Source organism: Filicampus tigris, chromosome 13 (genome assembly GCF_054856515.1).
Source record: "Filicampus tigris isolate MCC_2025a chromosome 13, RoL_Ftig_1.0, whole genome shotgun sequence".
Taxonomy (NCBI): Eukaryota; Metazoa; Chordata; class Actinopteri; order Syngnathiformes; family Syngnathidae; genus Filicampus; species Filicampus tigris.
Genome location: NC_141229.1, coordinates 9,554,383 through 9,573,560, shown reverse-complemented (window position 1 = coordinate 9,573,560; position 19,178 = coordinate 9,554,383). Strand labels below are relative to the sequence as shown.

Here is a 19,178-nt window from a genome sequence, read left to right as displayed (position 1 = left end):
TTTCCACAAGGTCGCTGAGTGAAATCAAACTCCTGAAAGCTAACGCCGCAGTTGAGAAGGTTGTGGATGGAGTAATTGAATCGTCCCTGAGCAGCGCATTTACTGCTCTTTTGAAAGTTAAAACCCTGCCGAGAAATTTGGGGTCTATTTGCAGTCATTTTGAAATGTTGCCCTGCATTCAATTTAAAACGGGGGATGCTTTCGCGATGACCTCGACTCTGCATATGAGTTGCCTGAGTATGGCCTAGCACAGATTGTCTGGCTGCATTCAATTCAGGATGACAAAAGCCCCTCCAACAAGCATCCGCTAGGACTTTGTTTTTTATTTTATCCAACCCAGCCATCCTTTCAGTGACATAATTATGTTGGCATCAGTGTGCGAATTCCTCTGTTGTCGCCTCTAATCCCATGTGAGTGTGGCAAAGCTTTTGTCAGAGCCTTGTGGGTCCCTACAGATTGAAAATGCTCCCAGTCCCAACACTGAAAATTTGTCAAGTAACAGCACAGAGCCGCTTCCATCATGGCCGGTGAAGACCAGCATTCTAACTCGTCACTGATGCAGATGACTTATGCAACACCCGCTGAGCTGTTGTGCTAGGTGGCGAGAACAGGGGGAAGGGAGGAAAGGGAGGAGGAGGGGGGGGGGTGTTTTACCCACACTTTGGCCTGACTCAGATTAGTGGTCGGTCAGAGCATCACACATCACCTCTCTTCACGCCCTGTTGTGGCTCCAAGTGCTTCCCACATCTGCCAACGAGGAGGAGGAGGAGGAATTTGTCAGTGTTTTGAATCAGTGAGTGCTAGATTATGAAGGCGTTGCCAGGGTGATGGCTGAGGGGATCTATACGCTAGTGCTGGAATAAAGAGGATTATCTGTTGATTCGCTTTAGCATCATATCAAGGACGTTCACGTCACTGGGCTCAATTTGAACAAACGGCAGGCATCAAGTTTACTCTGATCGGAGCACAACATGAGAGTCACTATAAGAGCGTTATCAATAATTGTGCCTTTACAAAGATTAGCATGGTCAACGTCATTGTCTCATACTGGGATGATGGTCTAATGTCTGATATTCTCCAATGCCTCCTTTGGGTCTCAGCTTGAGTGCCTAGCATGACTTAAGACTGTGCTGCACGCGCCATGGTGTATTGTTAATGACAAAGGAAGATTAGAAGGGCGGGGAGGCTTTTAGAGAGGAAGCAAAGGGAGGGACGTCTTGAATTGTTGTCTGGTCTGTCATTTCACTCTTCATCCGCTCTCTACTGCTAACCCAAAGGCTACACTTTTACATCTTTTCCCCCCCTCATCCAAGCCCAGCAGCTGGAGCTAGACTATTTATAGTGCCACCCCTGCACGGGAAGAAGCGGGTGCTAGAGGACAGAAGGAGGGGCCACCGAGACTTGTGCACAGCGCAACACAAATATTAGTATTATGTGTGGGTTTGTATTTGCTATAAGCATGCCATGGGGCTGTTGTTCCCATGCATAATCAGTTAACTGTTGGACATAATACAGAGTGATGGGGAAAGTCACTGTGCACTTATACTTTACGTTCCATAATAGAATACAGGAAGCATTGAATTTTACTGAAACATGTCTGTTAATAAAACAATAAGAGCACAGTCACTTTCTAAACAACTGAAACATTTCAAAAATTTTCCCCATAAGATGAACTAGAATTAGTCTACTCCACAGTCAAACTGACACGACACCTTTAGCTTATATAAAGTATGTTTTTCAGAGTAACATTTTAACATTCTTAACTTTCAAGCATGCGTAAAAAGAAGTAATGGTGGGAGGATTTGTGTGTGGCAATGTGTCAGTTGTGTGTGCCACCAGCCTGGATCCAAACACTAATCAACATCAATTCACAGCAGGTGCTAAAAGAACCTCACTGACCATGAAGGGCTCGGCATTGGGGGTGGTACCCTGAGATCTATTGCTTTTATGCTGTTGACCTATACAGTTTAGGGAGATAAATACACACATTTAGATCCATTAAAGAAATGATAAACTGAATAATATGAAGTTCAGATCTTCTGTAGAAAACCACAATTATGTCATTCTTAATATTCAATAAAACAAAAAAAAAAAACAACAAAACACAAATTCAAACTTAATTCAAAAATATAATTTACTAAGAATTTAAGTTTTTTTTTTTCATGAATCTCACTAGGTGGCTGTTATCTTTGTTGCCAACCTCCGGTTTCATGGAAACTGTTTATTGGTGGTTTAGCCCTGTTTTTTGGGGTTTAAAGAGGGAAGTCAACCCAAACATATATTTTGTTCAAAAATATGTTCCATGCAGGCCCACTAACAAGGCCTCCTGATTAGTATTGCGTTTGTGGATTATGAGAAATCCACCCGTTTTTAGCCATGTCAGCTTCATAAAACAGGTGAGCCACGATTGGTCGTTAACTGAGCCCTGAGCAACTGTGTTGTCATTTTCAGGCGACAGAAGTGACAAAACGGCCACCCCCTGAGATGGCTAAAAGCGGGTGCATTTTGCTGCTTAACTCAGACTCCCACTCTACAATTACTTTTTGTACCTTTGAAGGGGAAGTCAACACAAACATTTTTTTTCCAGAATATGTTCTATGCTGGACCACAAATTGAGACAAGGCATTCGGATTAATATTGCATTTGTGGAATATATCGTCGCTATCCTGTGAAAAACACTTGTCTCCAATTTTGGAAACTTTTGTAATATTCACTTTGATGCGATGTCTGTAACGTGGAAACGCGACTCGTGTGAAAATAAGAAAATGAAAAAAAAATGGAGCTAAGTGTTTTTCACATGACAGCGACGATATGTGATACAGTAACGCAAACTGTACCTTAAGAGTACTAGTCTTTGATTCCATTTCTGACAGTGGATATGGAGAGATGCCAACATTTTGCAGCACTTTGAGTTGCATTTTTATGTATGAAAAGCGCTACATAAATAAAATGTGATTGATTGATTGATGTGATCTATCATCACATCTCAGCAACATTATGACTATTTTGTCAGGAGCACTTTCGTCTCTGCCAAGACACACACACGCACGCACAAAAGTTGCAAAACAACAGATTTTTAAACAAAGTGTTGTTTGATGACCTGATTTCCAACACAATTTAACAATAGGCCAAGTTAGTGAACTTGGCGTGTAAAATTTTCCCTCCAGAAAACATTTGTTAATTATTCCTAACTGTAGAACATATGGCAACTGCTCATAACAAAATACAGAGAACTCGGAACTATTGGCATCTCTGGCATCAACCTTTAAGTGTTTAAAAGAGTCTTGAACATCCTTACTCTGCACAACTTTTAGGAGGCTAGTAGCCAGTGGACATACACTTATTTTTGTGTTGTTGTTGTTTTTTTTGTGACAGAAGAGGGGCAGCATTAGTGATGTGCATGATTTAGAACAGACTCTAGTTGTGGCTCTGTGTGTTTTGGTGGCTGAACAATCTGCCTTTGTCTGTTGCATGGGCACAAGTAGGCTCTGTTCGCCTCGCTGGGCTGCAAAAGTGTGTCTCCATGCATCCAGTCTGACGACAGCGTATTATGACATTAACAGCCACGTGACCAAGAGTGGTGTCAGATTTATGTCTTTTCAAGCTATCTCCATTTTAGTAGCTATCACTCTAATTATATTTCACTGCTTTTTCTCCCGCATGTCCATGTTGGACTCATAGGTGACCCAATGACAGGCCTGTTCAGGAAGCCTATGAATGATGACGGTGACGTGTACACCTCCTTGCTGTCCAACCAGAGCTTTACATCAGGTCGGGAATCTTCCTACCTGTCTGACAGCGTGAAGGCTTCCTCTGGGTCCCCCAGCCTGGACCACTTCTCCGCTGACACGTATGACTTCAGCTCCAGCACCAAGACCCCGTCCAACGACATGCCGAGGTCTCTGATGGGCTTAGAAAAGACAGACTCCTACAACTACATGGACATAAGCCACGGGGATGATTGCCATGACCAACAGCAGGGAGCGCTGCACAGCCTGATGGACACAGGATTGACCGGTCGTGACTTACTGGGCAGCTACATTGATAAGAACCCCGGAAGAGAAGACGAGGAAGAAGAAGAGAATCTGGGTCCAGCCCTGGGCTCACACTCCTTCCCCTATGTGGAGGAGCCGTCTGACGAGGAGCTGTCAGACTACCGCTCCTACCGAAACCTCGGAGGAACGCCACAGTCGGCCAGCCCTGTGAAGATCACCCTGACCGAGTCACAGGCTCCGGCATGCAAGGCCGAGCCTCAGCAGCGGCCCCCTCCAGCCACTGGGTGTGACCGTGAGAATGTGCTCAGTGTGGGCCTGCAGGGGGTCCCCACTGTGACCCTGTCAGAACCGGAGGATGAGAGCCCCGCCTCCACTCCCAACGCTTCACCTACACGTAAGCACAGCACACAAAGTACATGTTATATTGACTGGTGGTCACTATATTGACAGGTCTTGGGACACGTCTTAGTTTGTGAGAACAGATTTGAGTTCCAACGTGACTGTTCACCAACATTCATAAAGACATACTCGGATGATTTTGATGTGGAAGAAAACACATTAATACCTTTGGGGTTAACTAAAACCGATTGTTGGTAAGACCCTCTCAGGTCCATCAGTGACCAAATGTTTTATTACATAAAGAAAAACAGTTAAGAAATCTTCCAAGAAGAGTGGACGCTTTTATAGCTGCCAAGTTGTTTGTTCCTGTTGATGACAATGATCAGGTGTCCCAATTCTTCAGTCCATAAACTGCAGGGGTGGTCAAAATATGAAATTCATTCCATTTAGCTGTTTTTCCCTCTAAAAATGTGTTCCTTATAATGTATTATTTTTATTTTGTCTCATTCGTTGCATGCGTACCGGTATATGAAACTGAAAAAAAATACTATTTTATTTATTGTAGTAATGTATTTTGCTAAATTGTTAAATTAATTACGACATGAATTATAAACATGAGAATTATTTCATTATTAAAATTAATTATTTTACATAAACATTTTTTCCAACCTCATTTACAGCACAAATGACCTGCCCCATCTGTCAGTATTAAAAATAAAAAGTGCCCCTTTCGCACAAAAGTTTGCCCACCCCTTGTTTAAAATACTGGATGTTTACCACATTGATGAATGTCTGACTGATGAATACATACCAAACTGGAGTTTCTTTTTATCCTGCAGAAAAAGATTTCCCTTCCAGTGATGTGTTCAAGGCTGACGTAGTGAAGTCTGCAACTCCGAAATATAGTCCAGGCCCACAGTTCGGTGGCAGAGACCACGATGGCAGCAGTGCAGAATCTGGAGACTCCGAGATTGAGCTGGTGTCCGAGGAGCCTCCCAAGGCCAGTAGCAATCCGTTTGCCGAGCCACCTAAAAGTAAGGGCACCTTCAACCAGTCCAGCAGCCCCTTTGACAGCCCCCCGGTTGTTTCCAAGGTTGGTATTGGCCTGGCTGGCAATCATGCCCCACCTGCAGCCTACAGCATTCTGCGTGAGGAGAGAGAGGCGGAGCTCGACAGCGACCTCTTCATTGAGTCCGCATCTGAAGAAAGTCCCAAAAGAGAGCAAGGCGTCGGAGGCCCTAATCTGGGAGCCTGCCCTCCCTCCCCCCTGGTTCCCAGTGTCCCTACTGCCCGTAGCACGCCTCAGGCTGCGTCAGCCGAGCCCACGGTCACAGAAAAGCTCAAAGCGGAAGAGGAGCGCCTGAGCAAGCCCAAGCCTCCGACTGCTACTGTGCCCCCAGAGGTGCGTCCAGACAGGTTCAGTCTGGAGGACAAGAAGACCAACGAAGGCAAAGTGGATCTTGGGAAATCGTCTGCTTCCTTCCTCCTGGAAGGTTTGAACAAACAAAAAGGTGAGTATGATTATACTGTATTTCTTCTTCATCTTGAACCTCAAACCTTACTTTCTCTTTGTTGTGTTGGGATTTCCCAAAGCTTGTTTTTTCATAGTCACAATGGTTTCAATTTTGCAAATATAGTATGCCGCAAGCATGAGGACTAGCTGTCAGAGATTTCTTTTAAACCATCTTTCCATACTATTGGTCTTCACACTTCACCCAAACACCTATTAGCACCTAGCCACATATTTTTGTGCTCTTTTTGTAACACCGTAAGATGCCGCCCAAAGCTCTGCTTCTTCTAAGGTGCCATTCTAGCGCAGGAGTGGCTAGCATTAGCTACTAGCTTGATAGCCGGACATTTGCTAGCAAACAGCAGCGCTCTGGACTATTCCAGTAGGTTCAACACTCTGGTATCACTGAGTCACAATCGTAATACAATAGCTAAAAGTAGTTTGTTGTTTTTGTTTTGTTTTTCCATGTGGACTTGCATTTGCACAAAGGATCCACTCGTCCGATCCAAAATCAAAACATCAGCAAACACAGCAGAGTCAGACTACATTGCTGCAAATTTTGATAAACAAGGCGGTCTCTCTCAAAGCCAAAAAAATGCAAAGTGAAGGTTGAAAACCGACAATTCCAGATGGACTGAGAATTGGACCGAGTATTAAACTGGTGTGCTGCTGTGCAACAACAGCATTTCTGTGTTGGCGGAATATAACGTGAAGCAGCATCACAAAACAACGCCCAACTCTCTTTCTCTCAAAGTTTTCCTGAAGTCCCCTACAACAGGAAAGTAAAGCGCAAAGCCTGTTTAGCGTCTTCAAATGAGTCAGTAGCCGATTGGTCACTCTTGTACAGAGAGAGAGAGAGAGAGAGAGCCGCGATAGCATTTCTGCGTGTAGCATGGACGCTAACCAGACTTTTCACGAGACGTAAAAAAAAACTGCACGCAGGCTGTCTTTGATGAAGTGATTGTTGACAACAAAACTAAGCAGCTAGTGACTTAAAACTAAAAAAAATGCCTCTCTCAGAAACAATAACCCTTTGAAGAGTGGAACTGCTTGCAAAGGTTGTTAAAGGAAATGGAAAATCTATTTCTTTGCACAAATCAACTGATTATACAGACATGGCCCGGCTGAAGTGTAAAGCTAAAATGCAGTTAATTTATTTTTCTATCCTACTGAATTTGCCATTTTACAAGACACTCACAGACGTCTGTGTGGTGGCTTCAGGCCTCAGACGTCTGATATGTGCAGCGGTTCTTTAAAAGTAGATCTCCTGGGAGGCAAGTGTCATGCAAAAAAGAAAAGGCCTAAAAGTTGAAAGTAGCATTACTTAGAGAAACTCAAACAGGGCTAAGAACTCGGAGTTCATGTTTATTTGTTCATTGCTGAGGCCGAAATAACAAAAATTGAAAGAAGCTCATTCATTTTAATATAAAAGGTGCACAACCTTATCAGAACTGAATATTTAATCATGACCAGTCGCATTAAAAATTCATGTAGACTTGTTTTGATTGTGCACAGGGGTCATTAACATCTAAAAGGCGTGTAAATCTAGTGCTTTAATTACGTTCTAATCATATGAAGCACAATCAGGGTTTCTACACCTTGGGGCAAGTTAAAGACTTGAAACCTTTTCATTTGAAATTAGATTTAACACCAACTTCACAATATTCTCAATGTCCCATGTTGTCCAACGTTCCTACAAATTTACACCCATAAAATCCTACATATAAAGATTTATTAAAGACATGTAATTCCAATTAAGGAGTTGTTTTAAGGGTCACCGATTCAGTCCTTTTTGAGGATCCACGAGAATCCTGATATATTCAGCAACAAAATTGTGGCTTGTAAAAATGCTGAGTGGCTCTAGGAAACCACTAGCCAGAGTGGCTGGTGCGCAAAAGAAATCGCAAGACCTGCATTGGGATAGTTTGTCTACGTGTGTTGCTTCACCATTTGTGTTGGTTAAAGATTTCTAAAACTGATGCTAATTCTAATGGCGCTTTTCATTGTATGATAGCATTACGCTTGCAGGGCCTCTCTCTAGGCAGTTGTTTTAACACTCTAAATAGCGTAGAGTTAATTTCACACTACACTTGGTTTTCGTCCTTCAGCTCCCGTAGCACATACAATCAGTGGGTTCATCATTGTTAAGTGCAGTGTGAAAAGGCCTCAATTCTGTTTGTTTTATATTTTGTTTGACAGTAAAGTTCAACTGGGAGTGGCATTAAACAGCTTGAACCTTTAATGTGCTGCTTATTTTGGAGTTCAGTTCAGTTCACTGACACTATGCAGGGCCTGTATCTCATTTTTATGGCAAAGTCACAGCAAAAAACAAAAAGCCCAATGATGGCTCGTATCATGAAAAACTAAGTCTCAGTATCTCAAGGCACTCAAATGCCACGAGCCAACTCATAGGCATGTCTTTCATTTTTGTGGATAACTGCTTTTCATCGTTTCAAAAACCTCCACTTTGATTCCCATTTCCAAAAGATTTCAGACTTCAAAATGCCATTGATGTCTAAATGAACTGTTGATCAGGTTTTCAGTCAAAAAGCCCTATTACTGCTACGAATATGTTCCCTGATTTAGTTTGACTCCTGCAAGCTGCTGCATGGTGTGCTCTTGTGTTGTTTTTTTGACAAGTCCACAAATATAAACAGGCTTGTTTAGAGGAGTGCAATCTTACGCAGATGCTCTCCTTGTCTGTTCCAAATGTGTCAAGTCCTTGTTGTGAGTCTGCTTCCACCTAGTGGTGCATTTAAGAGAAAAATAAGTAGTGTTGCATCGATTCACATACTGACGAAAATATATATATTTTTTAAAAAAGATAACTGTCTTGCCAGACTAGTAAACCAAGAGTATGGCTGTTTTGTTTAAATGCATCAAGTGTAATTTAGAATTGTAGAGATGGTACATCGGGCAACGTCTGGAAATTTGGTTGGCTATTTTAAATCATGGGATTAAGTAAACCAAACGTGGCAGTCACAGTCAGATGGAGTTCATTCGTTCCAAGCTGCACATTTAACGTTAGCATGTGTATTTTGCCTGCTATTGGTGATCCTCTCTCAAATTGTTTACATGATTGAAGGATCTCAAAAGTGGGGCGGATTTAAGGTGCCTTGAGGGATTACATTTGCACTTCATATTGTTTGACGGCAAAGGAAATGTTTTTTAATTTGGACGCATCCTCTTCGAACAAATGGTGAATATATGTCATGAATGGGCGCTAACAATACTTGCAGGTCCAATTTAAGATGAAGGTTAGTGGGCCAAGTATTTTTATTGCTTCTGATTTCGCTCCTTCTGTTGTTTATTTACTGAGAGAAGGTTCTGGAAATACTGTACAAAACAAGAAACAACGAGGTCACATCTCTGTTTGTGCACCACTAGAGGGCGCAAGGAGTCTTTGCTCGGCATTGGAGAGGCTGGTGCTTCATCCCCAGTTGCCATAGCAACACTGATGGGGGAGCACGTTCCGTCTGGCTCAGAGAATCTGTGGGTGTTGGCAGTGTGGAGGCTGCAGTGAACAGAAGGTGTGAGGCGTGGTCGCCTGCAGGGGGGGGGGGCGACTGGGCTCTTCGAGAAGTACCTCAAGAGTGTTTCTCTCTCACTGCTGACATCATGGTGACAGTGCAGTTTCACATTTCTTGTTTCGGTTGCATTTGTCCTTATTCTGGGGGAAAACGTCAGCAACACAGATACCTCCTCAAGGCAATAAACAGGGAGCATTGTGCTTAAGCTCGCAAGTACAAAGCATGTGTCTCCATATGCATTATTAAAGTAGAAGCACTCAGTGAGTAATAGAGGAAACTGGGTATTTGAATAGCTCAGTTCAACCATAACTACTGTCAGCACAAGTGGCCTGCCATCCTCAGCAGGGTCAGATATGTTTGACATTCAAAGAAAATAATAATCTTAAATATTAGCATTTATTATAATTGTTTGAAAGTACAAGTGGTCCCTTGATTCAGTGCCCCGATCAATTTTTTTTGTACGTTATGAGCTGTCGCTCGGTCTATATTTTGGCTTTGTATTGAGTTTCAGACACACTGCTGCTCGAGTGAATTGAGGAGAAAAAAATTGAATGATTGAAGGTTCTGTCATGCCCTTAACAAATGGGCAAATGGAAGCAACAATCGCTGAAGCACTTTCAGCCGTTAATTGAGGGGGACAACCAGTCAAACACACAAATAAACAATAACGTGGAATTGTTGTCACTCACGCCCAGATGCTCAGGCTCAGACAAACACAACCAATTAAGCCAGTCCTTCTCAAGTAGGGGGCGGGAACATGGGGCGCAGGGGGGGGTGTCAGTGCATGGTTCGATGCCAGGTGGAGCACGTGTGACCTGGGGAACATGCTTTTTCTGGCCATGTTAGGGTAAAGTGTAATTGCACATCCACTACAGTAGGTGGCAGTGGCGCTTTTTGTTTTTGGGTTTTATTTCAGGCAAATTGATGCACTTCACATCTTTGCTGTTACAGACTGGAAAGCAATGTTAATAAAGTTTTTTTGTTGTAAATTGTTAGTAATTATATGTTATGGAGAGGTGTACTTATATCAATTTTATAGACACATTTATAGTCGCAGCTGAGAGTTGGGTGGGGTCATGAAATGTTTTCTTCTTCCTGGGGCGGCGTAACAGAAAATAATTGGGAAGCACTGACTTAAAGTGATAATCAACCCAAACATATTTTTTTCAAGATTATGTTCTATGCAGGCCCACTAGTTGAAACATGGCATTCTGATCAATATTGCTTTTGTGGAATATGAGTTAAGCAGCAAAATTCACCTTTTTAGCCATCTCAGGGGACGGCCATTTTGTCACTTCTGTCGACTGAAAATGACTTCATGACTACTCAGGGCTCAGATAACGACCAATCATGGCTTCGCTTCAGAAAAAAGGTGAGTCGTGATTGGTCGTTACCCGAAACCTGAGCAACTGTGATGTCATTTTTCCATCGACAGAAGTGACAAGATGGCCGCCCTCTGAGATGGCTAAAAACGTGTAATTTTCTGCTTAACTCATATTCCACAAACGCAATATTAATCACAATGCCTTGATTCAACTGTTGGACCTGCATAGAATATATTCTTGCAAAAAATGTTTGGGTTGACTTCCACTTTAAGCCAACCTGACTACATCTGCTGATGTCACTTACTAGACTATGCCCCTTAAAAGCACACATTCAACATACAATAAAAACACGACAGTACGTACAGTAATTACCCTTCATAAAACCCGTTTATTTTACTATATTCTCTGTTATGTTTTTTTTTTATCCAATACAGGGCTATTTTTTTAAATTAAAATCATGTAACAACAAAATGTGTTTTTTAGGGGTGCTTTAAGGGCGTAATCAAATTAATTTCAATGGGAAGACTTGCTATGATAGAGTACATAGTTTCTGAACAAAATAAAACCTCAAAAGCCAACATCAGCCTGCTTTTCCTCCCACAGTCTGTTGGCGGCACTGGTTAGGCTTTTGTTGTGAAAAACTAGACTACCACCCCTTTCAGGACAAAAGCCTCCCCACCCTCTCACCCCCGTTGGCGACTAATCATCGCATGGCTGGTTTGCTGCAGCAGCAACTGTGATGTTTACAATTTGCACCCCCTCCACCTAACGCAGACATATTTGACGATCCACAGCATCAGAGTGAGCTCCGCCAGCCAGCAGCATCGAGGAAGCCTCTCCATCTATCCTAGCTCCCTCCCTCCCATGCTCCCTCCCTCACCGTTATCCGTGCCACGCGCCTACATCCTTTTTTCAACCATTCATGCCTTCTCTGCAATGAGCGCGTGACCACAAGCGACAGAAGAGGTGCACAAAGAAGATAAGAGATTTTTTTTTTTGTAAAGAGCGCAAGCGACAGAACAGGGATCAACGTGATCACCAGCATGCAGGCCGCTGCAGACGTGACGAAGAAGGAAAGCTCCTGGAGCGGCTGGAAGGGCCAGGGTACTTGCTTGGATTTGTCTGTGTGCGTGCGTGCGTGTGTGTTATGTATCAAACTTGCATGTACTTAAATATTTCACATTTCTTTAAATGTGCATTCTTGAGTGTGCTTTGCGTAATGCGCATTAGTCACTGTATCGGTCAGATGTTGGGGAACAGAACAATGTCACCTAGCTTCCTTTCACACAGACACACCCTGATGGCACCTTCAATTGTGTTACATGTGCGGGGGCAAAACTGGGAGGAGCATGTCGGAGTGATGATAAATAACTTGCGTAAATAGCGTCATGTTGCTCTTGAGGGCATACGTGCAAAGACATTTAATATTTGGAAAGCGTGCAATGGTGCTGCTTTTACGTGGCGTTTGATGGCTTTTTGGGATGCGACGAGCAACCGGCCAGCACTGACAGACGGTCGCCATGGTAACCAGGGCACACCCATCCCGATTACATCAGTCCTATCTGCTCTACCGTGACGGTACCTAGTAGAGAGCATGCTGGGGGGTGGGAGAGCATCATCCTCAGTTTGTCTGCATCCAGCGGGGGAGCTTGTGGAAAGAAAATGGCGTCTTTTCCTCCACAGTGCATCATTATCACCTTCCTGCTGGCCTCTGATTTGATGTGTTTCCAATTGTCAGAATACCAGTTTGTCATTAGCCCTCTGGCTCTGCGTGAGCTATTTGATTATGTAACTACATTGATGTCTGCATAAAGTTATTTGATAGGATGCATCCGCAAGCATAGGAAAGGTTGATTCCCGCATTTCAAATAGTGGCCTCGACTCCAATAGATGCTGTGCCCCAATTATTCACAGCAGTTGAGTAAACAAAGGCTCAATGATGACGTTACAACATTGTATAAGTGCTACAACTGAGTCAATCATATTAAACCGGACAAGTGAAGCAGCTAAAGCCACTCCTGCATATATGTATGTGTATATATGTATATTATACAGTGCTCAGCAGATGAATACACCCCGCTTCAAAAATTTAAAAACTTTATTCTGGACACTATTATCTCAATGAACATGAGAAAAATTTCCAAAATTTTGACAAAATATTTTTGTACAATATATGTTTGACTCCTAACATGAAATTAAGGTTGATAACATATGAATTACAAAATCTTAAGTTGAATCAATTTAATGAATGCAAAAAAATGGATACAGCTCACGAAAACAACTATATCTAGCATTTTGTATGACTTTTATGGACAGCAACATGTCTGCTAGGCCTGGAATGAACAAGTTTTTCTCTGGGTCTACTTATTTGTGCAACATGGTCTTTAATAAATTTGTTCAGAAAAAGACCTCAAGTACTCATTTATACTGGGCACTATGTGTGTGTGTGTGTGTGTGTGTATGTATGTGTATATATATATATATATATATATATATATATGTTGTGCATTGCTGGCCTTTCAGTGCAAGCTGCTAACTGTTCTATCAGTGACAACAAACTTAAATGGATTGACAATGTTAAGAGAGCTAACAAAAATCTCAGAGCAACACTGCAAACCACAACTAAAACACGTTAACTAAATGAATTAACAGTGTCAATCCAAACTGAGCAAAAATTATCTCTGTAAAGGTGGAATTTCACGCATTGCATACGGTTGGGTCTTACGACATTGCGCAGCTAATGCTGTTGTGAGCATGTCTCTATTTGCTCATACACATATTTAAGTTAAATGTTTCAAAGGGTAACATGCCCAAGTGTTCAAAGTCCTACATTTAAAACTTCTTGGCAGCAGAAGTCCCATTGCATGTTTGCACACTCGGGCTGATGACTTGTTTGAGGCCACAAGGATGTCTTCAGTGATTTAATGAGGTCAGGCTAAACTAGTTTCACTTCAGAAAAAACGAGGATGGTGGGGGGGGGGTTCATTTTCTTGTCACAGATGATAATCATTTGCTCTGCTTTTCTATGTATAATGTGGATGGAAGCTAACTGCTAACAGGCCCTTACTGAGTGGCACAACATTCTTGACGGAATCAAACTGTTGTCTGCTCAATCCGGTTGTTTGAACATACAAAATCAGAGCGAATCTAAAAATGACTTCCTTTCCTCCATACGTTCATACTTCGCCATTTGATGGTTAAGAGACCGCTGTTAACCCCCTTTTGTCCCTTTGTGTTCCACGATAAAAGGGAGTGGCAGTCTTGATCTTTACGGGGGTGAGCACACTCATGTTCCTATGCGTCCCCAGATTTGGACCAAATAAATCTCTCTGTTCCCAAAGGAACGCTCTTTCCCCTCCCTTCTTCCAATCTCTCGGTGATAAAATGGAGCAAGCACCGTAGCTATGGTAACTGCATCAGGCAGGTGCTCGGCAGACAGGCCATTGTGATGGAGCGCCAGGAAATGGCCACCGCAACTGTGTGTCAATAGAAGCGATACAATTTGAATGTTAACGCATCAAATTGTAGTTTTAATGTGTTGGTTTTAAACTTTTGTCACGAATCAGTGGTACTGCCCTAGCTTAGACCATGTAAAATGTGACTGTGTGCTGGATTGCATTGTGCTTCTTTGCCAACCCAACCCAATAGACGCCCCCTTAAGATCCCGTCACGCATCAGACAGCTGCTGATTGGCTAGTGTGGTTGGAGTCACTCCTTTCCTGTGCAGTGTGTGTGTGTGTGTGTGGCGGTTGTGGACGGTGTGGGGGGGGGGCTCTCATGCTCTCCTTTTGTCTGTGAATAAAGCAGCTGCCTCTTTCCCTGTTCAGCCATGGGAGCCGCAGGTCAGTACCCGCTTCTACTGCACTAAGCTAATGCTCTAACCTCTACAGTACGGCTGTGCGGCAATGACCCTGTCTCTAAAGCAAAGCTGCTTTGACGTTTGTGTGTGTGAGCGTGCGTGTATACAACTAGTGAAGGATCTACACACCAGTGCATGTGTGTTACTCTCACAGCATCTCCAACTGACACAGCTGTTGTCACAGAGAGGGATGGTGGAGCATGTCGATCGCGTTTTTCAACTCCTCCTGATGACTTTCACTTGATAGACGTGACACATGGTTGCTTCCTGACAAGAAACAGCGCATACATGTTGCATTACAAATTAAGGCTGACAATTGCAGCACGCGCCCACATTCTCAAAAAATGAGTCCAAAGAGGTCCGAGGTATATTCAGGCCTCTTCTTAGGACTCCACAGATGCCTATTCAGAGGCAAGCAAAGATGGCCGTCATCCCTATGCCATTCACAGCTCTACGGCTAAAATTAGAGCCGGCAAAAAAGCAGTTGGACTATTCGGGGAGGAGGAGAAAGGCACCGGAGGGATCATTCTCAGGAGCGATTCTACTATTCTCAGCATACAGACGTGATAAGGCCTAGTCGGGCGTCAACTCCAGCTCAGCGGGGATGGAAATAATGGTAACAAAATGCAGCTGTTACCATGGGAACAGGTTTGCATTTCCAGGTGACCAGCAGAGTGGGGTACAGTGACCAAATCTGGAGCTTGTCCTGCAAAGCCACAGAAAAGCTTGGTCAGTGTTGAAGTTATCAAGTTTCTCCATGAATCATCGCCATCCTTCATCAAAGCTTATCAGCGTGGCCATGTCACACTGAACCGTTATCTTTAAAAATGCTGATTGTGCTCCCGTTTTTGTTAATCATTAAATCTCCTCCTCGGGCAACCTGTACAATAATGCCGCTTGCTGTTCGGCATGTTTGGACGGGATGTATGTTTGTCTACGTATGAGAGCGAACCAGGTGTTAGCACTGATAAACGTACTCAGACCAGCAAAGGGGCCTGTGTGGATATATAGCGACACCTCCACCCGGCGCCAGGATGCCTGGTTGGATGAGGAAGCTATGTAGGTTAGAACCAAAGCCACGGGGAGTGCTGAAGCTTAGTGAATGACATATTCCAGCTGTGTGATGCAGATGTGTGGTGCGTAGCTTCCACTACCAAATTGGGATAGTGTCTTCCTCTTGTAGGAGGTGCAAGAACATATTTAATGATTTCTTCTTGTACATAAAGAAACTAGTCCAGTGGCTGAATGATTGGTTATGCCGTTTGTGGGTCGTAACCCTGTTTGTTTCTGTCCTCACCGCCCCCAACACCCCCCCCCCCCCAGCTATTGACCTGCTCTACTGGAGGAATGTGAAGCAGTCGGGGTCCGTGTTCAGCAGTGTGCTTCTGCTCCTCTTCTCACTGACCCAGTTCAGCGTGGTCAGCGTTGGAGCCTACTTAGCCCTGGCTGCCCTCTCTGCCACCATCAGCTTCCGTATCTACAAATCAGTGCTCCAGGCTGTGCAGAAAACCGATGAGGGGCATCCGTTCAAGTGAGTGAACCATGGCCACACCAAATATCGGAATCCACTGCATATTGATTAACTCCATTTCTCTACTTGCATTCAAACAGAGGCTACCTGGATATGGAAATCTCTCTGTCCCAGGACCAAATTAGCAAATATGCAGACAAAATCTTACTCTATACAAACACCTGCATGAGGGAGCTGCGCAGGCTTTTCCTCGTTCAAGATCTGATTGATTCTTTGAAGGTTTGTATAGATCTGTTTCCACCAAGCAGGACAGTGTTAGTCTGTGTTTCGTTCGCCCAACTTTCCCTCCGTACACTAAGCCAAGATGCACCAAGATTCTATTTTTAACAAACTTTAATGTACACATAACATAAAAAAAAACTTGCTTATAACACTAGTATACAACTTTACAAAAATTTACATAACACACCAGGGAAGTTAAAAGGATATAAAAGCCAAATAAAATCAACTATAATCAGATACAAAAGAAAAAAGGCAGCACGTCATGATTCACACTCGAGTCTTAGGCAGGACACTACAAGTGTGTCTTATCCTAACAGTGATGCAAATATAATGCCAAGGGGCACTAGTGTCACCATCTGAAGTCACCGCTATCGAGGCTGCGTCCGCCACAGGCCGAATGCGAAGGCCACTCAGATTCCGTCCCGCATCAACACTGGTGTCCAAATTCATGCGGCCTTCAAATCTGGCCTTCGTTACCATGGAGAAGGGCCCTGTGCGAAGGCTGCTTCCAAGCACAGTTTCATAGTCTACATTGTGCCGCTCTTTTTATACACTTTGCCACTCCAAATTCGTAAGCTTTGACAGGCTGGGTCTTTCGAAGGCTGCTCCTCATGTAGCCTGCATGGACCGCATAAAGCCCGTGGCAAATTTTGGACAGGCCTAGCGTAGCGTGGACACAAGAGTCAATGCACACCAAACCAAACACCGAGATACGAACCGAACCGAACCATGGCTATTGGGAACCGTTCCACGGGTAAGGACAACATCTAATTTGCCGAAATCATTGGTTTATCCTGTGACAATTCCATGTCACACACTGTTGAGCGAGATCGGATTGTACCATTTCTCAGTGTTCCGTGACGAGCAGGCCATGTTTGGTGGAAACATCGCCTGGGAGCATCTGCCTCTTGGGGCTTTTACATTCCATTATCAACTTTGAAAAGAAAACCGTCTTAGAATTGGATTTTCTGTTCAGTTTGCTGTGCTGATGTGGCTTCTGACCTACGTGGGCGCTCTCTTCAACGGCTTGACACTGCTTATCCTAGGTGAGGTCACTTGGACTCGACTCACTCCATCCTGTGTCGACTTTAGAGCCTTTTTTTTTTACATTAGACATCAGGAGCAATACGTGTTGATGTGCGCAGGATACACTCAGGTTATTTTTAGCGTTTATGTAATCACAAGTGGGGCCGCATGTCTGTCAGTGTGTTAGGAGCTATAATTGTGTTGTGTAGGTACAGTATTTATGTAGTTTGCCCAAGATAAGTGGTTTTGTTCCCGCATTGATTGAGAACATTTTCACGCCTCTTTATTCTGTGCCTACAGCTGTGGTTTCCATGTTCACGATGCCCGTGGTCTATGAGAAGCACCAGGTAAAGATTTTCAACCTTAAACCAACAAGTCTATTGAACCAAAATATTAGTTTTTACATAATTTGTTGTTTTTTCCCCCCCCTGCTTGTAGGCACAGATAGATCAATATGTGGGACTAATACGGACCCATGTCAACGCTGTGGTGGGGAAGTGAGTGTTCATTCAGACATTTCTCACATGACCTTGGCATTAAAGAACAGTCTCTTAAAATGTAATAATAAACGTATGTGATCCACTGAGCAATGTACCATTGTCAAAGAAAAAAACTACAGTAGTTACAAGTGCACTTTTGTGACTGGCCGGCATTCTCCTTATTTGGTGAAAGCTGTAGAAAAGATGTAGGCACAATTGAGCACCATAAAAAGAGAGAACGCAGCAGCAGGTGCCTTGCTGTCCAACAGCGACTTAATCCTATCGGAAACATGCAACTCCTACTTGTTCTCTGTGTCCAGGATCCAAGCAAAGATCCCCGGGGCCAAGAGAAAGGAGGAGTAGATCTGCACATCTCACAGAGGAGGCTCGCTCACCCTTGAAGAGCCCGGTCACCATCAGAGGGGCGTCACGCTTCGTCATCTTGGCATTCTCTCAAAGCATCCACAAGAGAAGCCTTCACCCTGTCTAGAGCAGTGTAAACACTAACAAAACACAACCACACATTCATAACGCCTCTAGATAGACAAGTTCACAACTCAAAAAGCTAAAGAGACAAGACTTTTTTTGTGTTTATTATTCTAAAGTAAAAAGCATGAAGTGGAGCCTTGGGTAAATATTTGCTATCTTTCGTGCCGTTTTGAAAACCACGCTACATTTTCGCTTTTGCAGTGCTTACCACAAACTGTATGGTGTGGCACAAAAAATAAAAAAAAAATAAAAAAATACAGCTAAGTGGCCACAGTCTTGCTCCGCTGCCAATGTTCGCTGCTTCATGTTCAAGTAAGCAGACGGGGCTTCTCTCAGTACATGTCAATATTATATATACTGTATATACACAGTATATATATATAGACCATTTCTTTTTGGTGTTTCCAAGCACAAACTAATTTAAAAATATGCGTCTTAGATGTGGTATTTGTAGGTTTTTGCTTTTGTATACCAATAAGGAACAATACACACGCTAATGTTGTGGGTACTGTTGTACGACTACTATGAAGACAAGGAGTATCTGGTGATATCAAGCTTGTTTGAATAACTGTCCAACTTTGTACTATGTTCTACTATACTGTGTAGTTCTCTAGACCCTGGACTCTTAACTATTTGCACTTACACTATGTATTTAATTACAAGAACATGACAAAATAAATGTACCGTGATGGATAACATTTCCTTAGTTGACTTACTGATGAGGTCAGATTTTCCCATTTGTGATGACAATATATTTGCATATCAACACTGTTCAGGGAAGCTATATGTTTAGTTATTGACAACAGAGGGCTCTGAATGCAAACAAATCATTAAGGTATTACTGTGTGTGTGTGTGCATGGTGACGAGTAGGG

At 43.2% G+C, this 19,178-nt stretch overlaps 1 protein-coding gene across 1 annotated transcript in view; it reads left to right on the top strand.

The window, feature by feature from the left end:
* The window catches only part of rtn1a (reticulon 1a), a 24,837-nt gene extending 5,834 nt beyond the window's left edge, over window positions 1-19,003 (top strand). Inside the window, exons 2-9 of the mRNA XM_086049964.1 lie at window positions 3,682-4,389; window positions 5,174-5,845; window positions 15,882-16,089; window positions 16,170-16,308; window positions 17,288-17,357; window positions 17,638-17,684; window positions 17,776-17,834; window positions 18,137-19,003. Of these exons, the coding sequence (XP_085906090.1) occupies window positions 3,682-4,389; window positions 5,174-5,845; window positions 15,882-16,089; window positions 16,170-16,308; window positions 17,288-17,357; window positions 17,638-17,684; window positions 17,776-17,834; window positions 18,137-18,179 (1,946 nt within the window). The 3' untranslated portion in view covers window positions 18,180-19,003. The remainder of the gene's footprint in view (window positions 1-3,681; window positions 4,390-5,173; window positions 5,846-15,881; window positions 16,090-16,169; window positions 16,309-17,287; window positions 17,358-17,637; window positions 17,685-17,775; window positions 17,835-18,136) is intronic.
* Window positions 19,004-19,178: the final 175 nt, after the last annotated feature.